Source organism: Psammomys obesus, unplaced genomic scaffold, assembly GCF_907164565.1.
Source record: "Psammomys obesus unplaced genomic scaffold, mPsaObe1.curated_primary_1811, whole genome shotgun sequence".
In the NCBI taxonomy this organism is placed as follows: domain Eukaryota; kingdom Metazoa; phylum Chordata; class Mammalia; order Rodentia; family Muridae; genus Psammomys; species Psammomys obesus.
Genome location: NW_026596134.1, coordinates 4,054,146 through 4,066,976, shown reverse-complemented (window position 1 = coordinate 4,066,976; position 12,831 = coordinate 4,054,146). Strand labels below are relative to the sequence as shown.

General features: G+C 50.5%; 2 protein-coding genes across 6 annotated transcripts in view; one reads left to right on the top strand and one right to left on the bottom strand.

The window, feature by feature from the left end:
• Degs2 (delta 4-desaturase, sphingolipid 2) overlaps positions 1 to 12,831 on the bottom strand; it is a 102,547-nt gene that overhangs the window by 66,562 nt on the left and 23,154 nt on the right. The gene's annotated exons all lie outside the window — the stretch shown is intronic.
• The window catches only part of Evl (Enah/Vasp-like), a 122,763-nt gene that overhangs the window by 99,314 nt on the left and 10,618 nt on the right, over positions 1 to 12,831 (top strand). For all 5 annotated transcript variants that reach the window (XM_055592833.1, XM_055592831.1, XM_055592830.1 and 2 more), the window contains 4 exons: positions 9,157 to 9,220; positions 10,092 to 10,153; positions 11,528 to 11,757; positions 12,301 to 12,422. In XM_055592833.1, coding sequence (XP_055448808.1) covers positions 9,157 to 9,220; positions 10,092 to 10,153; positions 11,528 to 11,757; positions 12,301 to 12,422 — 478 coding nt within the window. The remainder of the gene's footprint in view (positions 1 to 9,156; positions 9,221 to 10,091; positions 10,154 to 11,527; positions 11,758 to 12,300; positions 12,423 to 12,831) is intronic.

The window sequence follows — 12,831 nt, the reverse complement described above, 5'->3', positions numbered from 1 at the left end:
TGTGGAAGTTTTTTGTTTGTTCGTTTTGTTTTGTTTTGTTACTATGATAAAGTACTTAAGGAGCTTAACGAGGAATGAATGCTTGACTCAGTTGGTTTCAGAAGTCTCAGTTCTATAAGACAGATTGTGGTGGAAGGGCATGGAGAAGAGGGCATTCACCTCATGGAGGCCAAGAAGGGGTGGGGCACACCAGTGACACACATCCTCAATCTAGGCCCCACAACTTAATAACACATTGCTCTGACTTTGCCCCTTACTTACTACCTCTCAATGGCGCTGCCATACCTTTAACACATTAACTTTTAGAGGCACTTCATACCTTCACCTTAACACTATGCCTGCTGTGGGTCTTAGAACATTAATAGAAGCTTACCAGTTACAAAGTTGTCCAAGGGGGCTAGAGAGATGGCTCAGTGGTTATGAGCACTGTCTGCTCTTCCAGAAGACCCAGGTTTGATTCCTAGCACCCTCATGGGGGCTCACAATCCTCTGTAACTCCAGTTCCAAGAGATCCAAAGCCATTTTCTGACCTTCCTGGCACCTGGTGCACAGACATATAAGTGCAGGCAAACATTCATATGCATGCCGAGTGTGGTAGTGCACACCTGTAATCCTACCACTTGTTTCAGGGACTTAAACAGAGCAAGAAGATGGAGTGCTGCTTACTGACCTGCTTCTCATGGCTTGCTTAGTCTGTTCTCATAGAGCCCAGGACCACCAGCCAGGGATGGCACCACCCACAGTGGCCTGAGTCCTCCCTCATCAATCACTAATTAAGAAAATGCCTTACAGCTGGATCTTACGGAAACATTTTCTCAGCTGAGTTTTCCTCCTTTCAAATAACTCTAGCTTGAAATAAGACTAGCCAGCACAGAGACTAATGAGAAGAGGCAGAAGCGAGGTTAGGAATTTAAAAAGCCTCAGATCCCAAACTAGGTGTTCCCTGTGAGAACCATTGAGGAATTTCTATAGGTCCCTATTCAGGGAACACTGAGAAAGCACTATGTCTTCTGATCTTCAACCTATGAACACAGGTCTAGGGATGCAAGCCTGAGAAGAGGCCAGCAAGAGGTGTTGGGAAGTCCCTCAAATGAAAACACCAGAGGCTTAGATCTGGAAAAGCCAGAAAACATGCACTTCAGGAGAGATGGCAAAGACCAAAAGCAGGAGAACTCACAGTGTGGGGGAGGTCAGCATTTCTTGTAAACAGTGCAAACTTCAGTATCCCATATAGAGTGTGGGTACACTGTATGTTTTTGTACCAGGCCCTACCAGGGAGGGCTCAGGTACAGAGAAGGTTGATTGACCAGGAGGCCACATTGTTGCTAGAGAGAAGCCCACAGTGGAGAAGGAGGAGAGAAAAGGAAGCAATTGCCTCAGCCGCCTGGATGGTAAAGGAAGGTGATGAAGTACAGAGTTGCTGTTTTGTTAGTTCTCCCCAGGAATCATCCAGACAGAGGGTACTGGCTGGCTCCATCCAAGTCCACCATAATAGATCAGTGAGGTTATTGGGAGATTAAAAAACAACTGCATCTCCAAAAAATGCCAAGCACCCAGCTGACCTTCTCCCTCTTTATATGCCATGGCACCCCTATTGTAGTTGCATTTTTGTTGCTATGATAAAAACACCCTGGCCAGAAGCCACCTAGGAGAGAAGGGGGCTTGTTTGGTTTACAGAGTTACAGATCATCTCTTCAGGGACATCAAAGCAGGAACCCAAGCCTGGTCACAGCCACATTCTAGAGTGAAGAGAGAATAAATGCATCCTTGCTTGCTCTCAACTAGCTTTCTCCTCTTCTGGACCTCTGCAAGACTGTTTTTCCTGGATGATTCTAGGTTGTGTCAATATGACAGTTAAAATGCCCCCACACCCCTCAAGGATCAGGATCAGCTAGAGGGTAGGAGGGAGTGATGTCTGGCATCTCAGGCCCTGGTGAGCCCTCCTGCCACTATTCCTATGAACCTGGCTGTTGCTGTTTTGCCTGTCTTGTTGCCATAGCTGCCAGCAAGGTGTTCTGTAGCCGTCACAGCAGTTCTGCTCTGGAAAGCAGTGCTCATGTCACACCCTGAAGACACAACTATAACAACTGCAGAGCCAGTCCTTGTGAACCAAAGCACAGAAGGAGCAGGAACAGCCTGCCACATAGAAGACACTGTCACTATACTCACAGGCCTGGCAGCACTAAGGCATGGCTGAGTGTTCATTGGTACTGCTGGGGGACAGCATGGGTGGCAGTGCAGTGTGAGAGATGAATGCTTGCTGGCAGGTTGAGGAGTCAATCCTGTATACACCTTGGAGCTGCTAAGGCTAAGAAAGACCTCAGGAATGAAAGGAGAAAAGGCAAATGTAATGGTGACGAAGGACCAAGAGGCCTAAGGAGGGCCAGGGAAAAGCTATTGACAAAACTGCACAGTAATCAGGAATTCATCTGACTGCTCACCTGTCCCCTCTCCCTGCACTCATACCCTGCTTCCATCAGGTAAGAGGAGAGCTGGCACAGGAAGTCCCTTCAGACAGACACCTGGTAACCCTGAGGCTTGTGAACAGAAGGGGTCTACACAGTCCCTCAGGGCCCATGGAGCATGCTGGAATCAGGTAGCCAGGAGGGTTCTGATAGGTTAGCTGGGAAGCTTCATTAAAGATTGACAAAGTGAAGCCCACTTGCCCACAGGACAGCATATCGGTTACCACTGCACCAGCCAGGCGGCTGAGGAAGAGGAGGTAAGTGGCCAGGATGCGAAAGGCACCTCGCAGACTGTGCCGAGGAGTCCTGCCCGTAATGGTCAGCAGGGAGTGGACCTTTCACTGCTTCTGCTTCTGCCACTGTGACTGCACCGTCCTTTGCAGAGTGACCTGTAGGTGATGGAGCTCCTCCCTTTCCTTCCTGCTCCTCCTGGGATTCTTCTCTCCCAACTGCTGGGGCTGGGGTAGGGGGGGCTGAGTGCTGCATCTTGGGGAGAGCATCTCTCCCTGCATCCAGGGTCCTTGCAGAAGTGGCAGGATAAACTGGCATTAGGAAGCCTGGACTCCTGCTCTAGCTGCACTGCCCAATAGAGCCCTAATCACTCCAGTTAAGATCCCAAGTTGAGACAAGGAAAAACTAATATATCCTATTAGGGAATTGGGCAAATTAACCCCCCAAAGTGATATGAAAATGCTTTGTAAGCCATAAAGATATAGTAGATGGCTACTGTAATTCTGTTTAAGGTTCATTTAAAGAGTAATTTTGTATTTAATGAGTTTTTAGGAAAAAGCGGGGAAATGGTACTAGAAAAATTGCTAGCCTAAGCAGCTCACCTGAGCAGGCCAAACCTATAGGTGAGGTGTTCTGGCCTGAGAACCAGAGGCTGGGTTCTGGCTCTGTGTTGGCTCTGATGTGGACATAACCTTGAGCAGTCTGCTGTCCTATCCTTGAGCCTCAGGACTCCTCCATGTAAGGAGAGGGTAGGGGGACCAGCAGAGGGGTACTCACTGGCACCGGGTCTCTGGCTGTCATCTGTCAATTTAGAAGAGGTTCCCTCCTCTGCCATGTACTTTCTGAAGCCCAATGGCATAGGCTGCTCAGATCTTTTTCCTGTGTGGCCTGGCCTTCCCCCTGCTTGGAAGCAGTCTCCCTGTCCATAAGAGAGACCCTCTCATACAACAGGGTCATCATAGTCTGAGCTCTTGAGCAAGGCAGTATATGCTGGTCAAGGAACTGAGTTATGGCTGCCCAGCCCGGGGCCATGGCTCAGGGATGAGGGACTGTTGCTGGAGTACAAGGGGTGCCAGATCCACCTACTGATATGATCTGAGCATAACAGCCCAGTGGCCATCATCCATCATGAGCCTAAGTTGCTGCTGTGCCATAGACTAGGCAGAAAAGACTGAAAAATTCATACAGCATTCCTTTACCTTTAAGCAAGCAGCTACACCAGCATAAAAATGTGGAGGTGGCCAGGCATGGCGGCACAGGCCTTTAATCCCAGCATTCAGGAGAGAGAGGCAGGTGGATCTCTGTGAGTTACAGCCCAGCCTGGTCTATATAGCAAATTCTAGGCCAGCTAGAGTTACACAGTGGAACCCTGTCTCAAAAAACAAAAATGTGGAAGGAACATTTGTCCGCTGATGAGCTCGACACAGGAGCTGCCTTGGCTTTATAAGTACTGATGTGGAGGTGCTTGTGTAGCCAGGGCTGAACATAGCATGATTGTGCAAGAAGGGTTAGAGTTCTGGGCTGGGGGACATTTGTCCTGGGAGCTGGCTCCAGTCCTCTTACCCATTCCTGTGTGGCTTGGACCAGGTAACTCTGTAGTGGCTGGACCCAGAGTCACAGACTCCATTCTTACATGGACACTTGTCTACATAGCAGCAGGAAGAGCACCTATACAGAAGGAAGGGCCTAGTCTCCAACCAAAAGGGAAAGAGGAAAAGCAGACAGCTAGAGAGATGGTAGCAAGGGAGGTAGAGTGACTCAAGAGGGCTTGGGACGGTGCCCAGCTCAGACCAGGTGGCTGTCGTTTGCTGGCTAGAAATTACATCAGGCGTCACTGAGCGGGTATGGGTCCTTTGTCTCTGGTACTCCTGGGATCTCAGGTTCCATCTTTTCAGAAGGCCAGGAGATGCCTTTCCTTTAGAGGAGAACTGGAAACTTAGCCTGTGCACTGTCCCAGAGGAGCTGGGGCTGCTGTCCAGAATCTCATGGGGGAGGGTGGGCCTTCATTAGGAGCAGGTGTCAGCCTTGCCTCATCTGCCCACCTCAGAATGTAAAGTTACACAAGACACTCAGGCAGGAGACTGGAGAGACTTGTAACCACTTACTTACCTGTCCCAGAGGTGGTATCTGCGACTCATACATAATTTGTAGATTTCAAAATGAGGGGAGACACCACCATCCCAAGATACCCACAGCTAATATTTTGTTATGTTTCCCTGTTTGTCCTTTTGAACTGTAGCTATCTGGAGGCTGGAGTAATTTGTTGCTCAGCGGCAGAGCACTTGGCTAGCGCGCACAAGGCCCCAGATTTAATCCCCAGACCAAAGGCAGGGTGGGAAGGTTGGAGAGAAATTATCCTTATTTCCATCTTTCATATGTATAAGCCCATATGTATGAAGCCCATAGAAGGAAGAACTCCCCATGGCACTTAATTACTTAGTGGCAAACTCAGCAAAGACTAATACCAGCACTCAGGAGGTTGAGAGTTAAAGACTATCCTGAGCTACATAGCAAAGACGGTATCTCAAAATGCCAAAAATAAATACAGTGAGAGAAAATCACCATGAAGGAGATTTCTACAAATGTAAGCATCCTACAGAAGCACAGCCATGAATGGGAAGGAGCTGAAAACTGAGAATGGGGCTAGTGGGAGGACTAGAAGAGAGCAGAACATTGTTCTCCCCAAAAGACCCTGAAGGGGCCCTACAAAACCACCCCTTCTAATCCCATCAGACTTCTAGGGACAGCAATGAAGAAACTTTCTGCACAGGACCCAGTACATGGGACTAAAGGCTTGCAGCACCATGCCTGGCAAGCTTACTCAGTCTTCAGGAAGCTGTGAAGGGTGGAGGAGGTTGCTCTTACCTGCCTGTCACCTTCAGTGGGTTCTGGGTGTGTTTCTGCCCTGCCAAGTGCTGACATCACTCTCTTAGAGGGGAGTCAGTCTCCTGTCTCCCACCATCTTCCAGCTACAGTCTGCCTTGGGTCTTTCTGCTCCACCCTCTCTAGCCAGCTTCCTCTCTTCTCCTGCATTCTACTTCCTGTGAGCCCATAGGTGGAGACTGGCCCCTCTTCACTCTCTTTTTTTATCTCCTGTCATGATCCCACCTTCAAAATCCTTTGAAGGTCACAAGGTGGGACCTTCAAATCTCTGATTTGTCAGATGTTTGGGAAGAATGAGTGACTGGTAGCACTTGTAATTGAGGCTGGAAAGCAGACCGCTCCAACAATAAGACATCACTCTTTCCCAAGAACCATCATAGTCCAGTGGGCTTGAAGCAGACAGGTTTGGGTTCCAGTTTCAGCTGAGGCTCAGCCTCTATCCCCTAGCAACTCTTTGTATTCTGAGGGGAAGGCTGTCAGGAGGTAGGACCCAGTCCCATGTCTTCTCTTCTGTTTCTTGCCTGGCTTGCTGCCTGGGGTACGGCCCACTGTGTGTGTGTTGGGGGGGGTGGACCTCCAGGTGCCAGTCATGCCCGGTAGGGGTTACAGGTGTATGTCGTCTCTCCTGGCTTTTACATGGGTGCTGGGGGACGGGTCCTTAAGCTTGTGCAGCAAGCACTTCCCCACTGAACCATACTCCATGCAGCCACCCTTGATTCCAGCTCCAGGGGGCCCAGTACCCTCTCTGGACACCCACACTTGTGTGGCAGACACAGAGATACATACACAAAGATAAAATAAACCTTTTCTTTTTTTAAATACCCTTAACGGTCAGGCATGGTAGTACACACTTTCAGTCCCAGCACTTGGGAGGCAGAGGCAAGGGGATCTCTGTGAGTTTGAGGCCAGCTGGTCTCAGCCAGGACAGCCAGAGCTGTTAAACAGAAAAACTCTGTCTTGAAAACCCAAACAAACAAAAACCAACAACAATAAAATAAATACCCTAAGTACTGAGCTGTAGAAGGTAGATCAGGGATCAGGGACCCTCCTTCTCACCCCACATCCTGCAGGATCAACTCAGGAGACAAGAGATGGCACCATGAGTCCGCCATTTTGGCTTGTGATTTCAGCCATCGGGGAAGTTATCTGCAGTAACTCAGCATAGGACAGATGAGTGTCTTGTTAGTCGTATCCAGAGCTTTCCTGTTTACATCTACTCTCACTTGAGAAGCACTGCCTTGCTAGAGAGATGCCTCTAAGTGGGCTGTTGTTCGAGGCTTCCCAGGGGACCAGCAACCATTATGAAGGAATAAGCCCCTTCCCCAGCCCTTTTATCTGACCCTGCCATGAGATAGCTGGGCCAATGTGCAGGAAAGAGGACCTCGTGCACCCAGCGGCATCTTCTGCTTTCAGTTGACTCTAAAGTATGTCTTCAGGAAAGAGCTCCAGGCCTGGAAGGCACCATGGGTCCTGATGGCCTCCCCTGGCTTTCTGTAGTAGCAGGTTAGCTGAGGGTGTTAGGGTGTCCCAGCATGCAGACTGAGAAATTCAAGTGTGTGGCAGCAGAACACTGTGAGCATAACTGCCATCAGAGATCTTAACAGGATAAGAAACAACTGTAGTAACCAAGCCAGGACAGCAGCTCTTAGCAGACCTTGCAACAGCCAGTGTGGGCCAGGCATCCAGGGTCTTAGTCCAATCATAGGGACCAAACCTCAGACAGTGAGCAACACCAGGTTGCCAGAATAGGAACTCAGCATCCAGAGGAGGAAAGACAAAATCTAGACTCAGTGTGTCAGCACAGTTGCTCACGCTAGAACCTAGGGCCTGTGTATTAGTTACTTGTCTGCTGTTGTAAGAAAACACCGTAAGCAAAAGAAGCTTACTTATTGTCCCACAGTTCCAGAGGAATAGAGTCCATCATGGTAGGGGGGAGTGGTGCCAGGAGCAGGAAGCAGAGAGCACAAACTGGAAGTAGAGAAGGCTGTGACCTCCCAAAGCCTGCCCCCAGTGACACTCCCTCTAGCAAGGGCACACCTCCTAAACCTCCCAACTGATGACCAGGTGTTCAAGTAGTCAGGGCTCTGTAGCACGTTTCTCATTTAAACCACCACAGCCTTGACCAGGCTAACAGCTAAGCTACAGAATGTGGGGCTGAGGCATTGTGAAACCTGCCTTCAGCGGAATGAGTGAGGCAGGGGTCAAGGAGCCCCTTTGTAGTGTGCAGCCACAAGGCAAAACCTGAAAGCACTGTCCAGAGATAGGGCAGCCTGTGGCTCTTTAGGTGGAGTGTGAGTCCATCATCTCATTCTTCAAGCCAGTCTGCCTCACAGTGAAACCAAACTTGAGCAGGAAAGTGACATTTGGCAGGTACTTTGTCTTGTTCTGCTTCTTGCACAGCTTTTGAGCAAGTCACCTAACCTTCCTGAACCTGGTTTCTTTTAGGTCTCAAGTCCTCACGGACATACTCCTAGTTGTGAGAGAATTACAACTGAAATATAGATTAAGTAAAGAAAGTGCATTGCTCTGATCAAATTCCCATAGTAAATAACATTTTCTGCATACAAGAAGACTACTAAGGCCCCAGGACTTCTGGGAAGTGGGAGGCTGAAGAGACTCCCTGCTGTCTGAGGGTGTAGATTCATGCTCACTTCACCCAGAGGTGGAAACAAAGCTGTTTGCACATCCCCTCCCCTCCTCTGATTGTGCACTTCCCAAGGAATACCTGGCCCTCAGGAAACAAGAGGCTCTTTCTCAGGTTGGAGCTGCAGCCTGAATTTCTCTTTAAATATGCCACAAAGCATGCTGATGTGGGTTCCTAGCACCAGCCACCAGCCCTTCTGTGAACATGAGGCTCAGCAGTGGGATCCTACCCTTTCAGATCCAAAGTGGGTGTGGCCTAGGAGGTTTCCTGGTGGTGTAGAACCAAGGGAGCAGTGCATGACCTCACTGTCTCTACCCACAGCTCCAGACAACCAGTGTGAGTAGCAGGTGCAAGGAGGGGCCCACCCTACACTTTGTAGTCCCTGGGTTGAATCTGGCTCTTTAGCTGTAGGCATTGGTCCTGCACTCAAAGAACCCATCAGAGCTGATGATTCTTAACACCCTGGTAGAGGTGAAGAGAGGGCGGCAAGTGAGGAAGCAGACATAGCAGGTACTGTTTAAAGATAGTAGATAGATGTCAACAGTTAAGAATTTGGATTCCATTTATGCTTCAGAGGGCGGATCCAAGAAATGAAGAGAGAAAGAGTGAATGAGAAGGTATGCGGGTGTTACACAGGTGTGAGAACCCTTCACCCCCTTTTTTGAGACAAGGTTTCTCTTTGGAGCTCTGGCTGTCCTGGAACTTGCTCTGAAGACCAGGCTGGCCTTGAACTCACAAAGATCAGCCTGCCTCTGGCTCCCGACTGCTGGGATTAAAGGCTTGCGACCCCACTGCCCATCTAGAGCCTATTTTTAAAGGAAGGCCGGGGGCATCTCTTGTGAGGCCAGGAAGAGTGGAGAGTGTGCCAGTAGGGTTATTTGTTGGGTCTTTTCCCCTCTATTGACTGTTTCACTCTTCATCTCTTCCCTACAGGTCCCTCCACACAGCGTCAGGTGCAGAATGGCCCCTCTCCTGAGGAGATGGACATCCAGAGAAGGTAACCCATGTCCCACAGATGGTTGCCTGCAAGTCTCTCAGGAGTGCCAGGAGCACCCTTCAGCTAGCTGAGACACATACGGCTCAGGCCAACACTCTCAGGAATACACTGGCAACAGGGGCAACAGAGGGCAGTACTACACGCCAGAGACCTGTGAGCTCGCAGTAGTTTAAGGGTACAGGTCCGTGGCCAACACACCCACACTTCCTAAACCCCTTCTGAAGAGTACCTAGTAGCCCTGTAGTACCGGGTGGCCCTCTGATTGGGGGACCAGAATGAGGCGTGTGGGCTTCCATTTCTTTTGAGGCCACATCTATTGAAGCCACTGGCTCCAAATATCCAGAAGAGACCATTGGCCCACTCACTTCAGTGAGCTAATCAAATCAGCCAGAAGGTCACACAAGTTTCTCTGAGATGTTTCCTGCCCAGTGTGTCCCAGCTTGCCAGTCTTCTTCTATCTACATCCCTCTCTTTAGGAGGCAACACCGGGATTTGGGAAGGTGACTCGGTCAGTAAAGTGCATGCAAGGCAATAAATTAGAGCCCCATTGCCCTTTTAAAGAAAAAGTTAGACATGGCACCACTCACTTGGATACCAGAGTTTAGGAAGCAAAACAGACAAACCCTGGAGAACATTGGCCGGCCAGCCTTGCCTGCTTGCTAAGTTCCAGTCCAGTGAGAGATTCTTTCTCAAAGAAAAAAAAGTGGATGGTGCCAAGAAACAACATTCAGGATAATAATTTGCCTACACACACGTGCATTCGCACCACACGCACACACAGAGCCGAGTGCCATGGTTCTCAGGGACCAGCTTTCAAACCTGGGTGCTCAGGCACAGGAAGGTCAAGGTGTCTGCTGTGGTTGCTTTTCAGACAAGTGATGGAGCAGCAGCAGCACCGCCAGGAGTCTCTGGAGAGAAGAATCTCGGCCACAGGTAAGTAAGAATCTTCTCCTCCAGCTGCCACTCACGCTGTCCCAAGTGGCCTTTGACTCAAATAGAACCGTCACCACTTCCAACCAACTAGGCTCAAAATGTGATGTCACTTCAGATGACTAAGCATAGGTTAGGGAGTCCCCCAGCCTTCCCATCATTCAGTTCCGCAGTGGACATGTAGAGACTCTGAGAGCTAGGAACGTGGTATTGACAAGGCAGACAGCAGTTCCTGCCCCTAGGAAGTCATGCTTGTCCTAGCATGAAGTGCACACTGTGTCAAAGGTGCTGGGAACACCCAGAGGTGGGGCCAAGTCCAGAGAAGAATGCCAGAGCAAAGGTCCTGGGTACCAAGTGAGACTTAGCACACCACAGGAGAGGTTGTCTGGTGCATTTGCCTCAAGCTTTTGTACCTTCATCTTAGCTGACTTGCTCAGTGCATTCTCAAGTTCTTACTTGCTCAGGGGAAAACAGCCTTAGCTGCTTTCCAAGCACCCTGCACTCAGGGGTTGGTACTGTTCTCTCACCTGCTGCAGCACCTCCTCTCTGCTGCACTCTGCCTCGACCCGGGGACATAGCTCTGAAGCCTACCCCGCACTCTACATCCCGCTTCCACTCTGGCACTAGCTTCTTCCTTTTCCTTCCAGGCAGCCCATTCTCTTTGCTCACCACTGCTTCCTTCAGCCATCTTGACAGCTCGTCTCCTGTATGGTCCCAACTGGTCCAAGAACTTCCTCTTTCACGGCCATCCCGTGTGTCTGCCTACTCTAGTGCAGCTTGCCGTGAAGCACATGTCTGTGATTAAGGCCTCTTCACTAGGCCTTAAGTACCCTGAGCTGTTTTCCTCAGCATGTGACACAGTGGGAATCCAGGCAGCATGCAGCACAGGGTGCCTGAGTAGGTACATAGAGGAGGCCAGCACGCGGCTTAATGGTTCCTTGCCCCAAAGTGCTGGTCAGCCCTGGGGTCACAGTTACTTACCTCTTACAGCCCCCAGGGACCAAGTGTCAGTCCCAGTTACACCTTGGGGCCTCAGTCAGTCTCTAAGACGGAGCCAAGTACTTAGAATGGAAAAAGGCACTGCCAAGAATTCCCCTCCCCCTGGAAAAGCATGAGTGAAGCTAGAGGAAGTTTGCTGTGCTCAAGGGGTGTTAGGCCACTGGTCCCAGTCTAGCCCCAGATGCTGAGGAGAGTAGAATAGAGAGTGATTGTAACAGGACTGGTTTCTGCAGGGCCTTCCTGAAAGAGGTAAACTGTTCCGCTCCTCATCTCTCTGATGAGCAAACTGCCCTCCATTCTTGTCCAGGGACCAGGAATGAAAACAGTAGGCTGGACAGCAGCTACCTTGGAAACTGACTCCTCCCTATTACATTTCAGGGCCCATCCTCCCACCTGGGCATCCCTCATCGGCAGCCAGCGCCTCCCTCTCATGTAGTGGACCTCCACCCCCACCTCCACCCCCAGTGCCCCCTCCACCTACAGGAGCTACTCCTCCTCCCCCACCCCCTCTGCCAGCTGGAGGAGCTCAGGGGGCCAACCACGATGAGAGCTCTGCATCAGGACTGGCTGCTGCCCTGGCCGGAGCCAAGCTAAGGAGGGTACAGCGGGTAAGAATGTGAAAAGGCCAGTCACCCTTCACATATCAGCAAAGCAACTCTCACCCTGCCCTCACCTATTCACCAGTGAGACACTGAGCAAAAGGCTGTTCCCCAGGCCGGCCAGTCAGCCCTCTCCCAGTTATCAAACAAATAAACAGGGACCCGCCTGTCAGCTACAAGCTGCCTTAGTTAGCAAGTGCGGGCTCTGCCTCTGTGTTTTCCATGGGACTGATTCAGGCTGCTCCCTACCCTTGGTGTATGCTCTGGAATGAGCTGCATGTAGTCATAAGTCTGTTCATTGAAGAGTGTCCCTGACACATGTCTCTGGCTTGAAATTTGCTTCCCTCCTCCCTTGTGGCTTTGGCAAGGACTCAAGCCTGTGGGCCTACCATGCCTATCCCCAGGGCCTCCCAAGATTCTGGTTTTCTGACCTGTGGACTTGGGAGTGTTGGACTGGTAGCCTCGCTCCTGAGGTCTTTCTACATCCCACATCCACTGGGACTGCTGCTGCTCCCACCACCCAGTATGACACACATGCTTCCTCACCCTCAGCCAGAAGATGCATCTGGAGGCTCCAGTCCTAGTGGGACTTCAAAGTCGGATGCCAACCGGGCAAGCAGTGGGGGAGGTGGAGGAGGCCTCATGGAAGAAATGAATAAACTGCTGGCCAAGAGGTGGGTGTAATGCCTCCTAGGTCAGTGTGCCTCTTGGGAAGCTACTGTCCTCCACTGAAGGTCGTTCCTAAGACACATTCAGAGCACAGGCAGAGCACCTCCTGCACTCGGAAGCCTAACATAGAGTACACTCCCTGAGTGTTAGATTTCTCTGGAGAATGTGGAGGAAGAGGCAGGAATGGAATTAAGAGATAGCTTGTGCCCAGAGAGTTGGGAGAAGACAGGATCCTCTGTGTCAGGGCTGGCTCTCAGCCTGTTATCTGGTCGCCCTAGCAGGTATAATGCTAGCCTGCACAGGCTAATACCCTGTCACTGTGACCTAGCACCAAGGATGCTGACTTTTCTGAGTTCTAAGGCCTGGAGAAGCAGCTAGCACAGGGGCAGGCCTGATATCCTAGCACTCTGCACC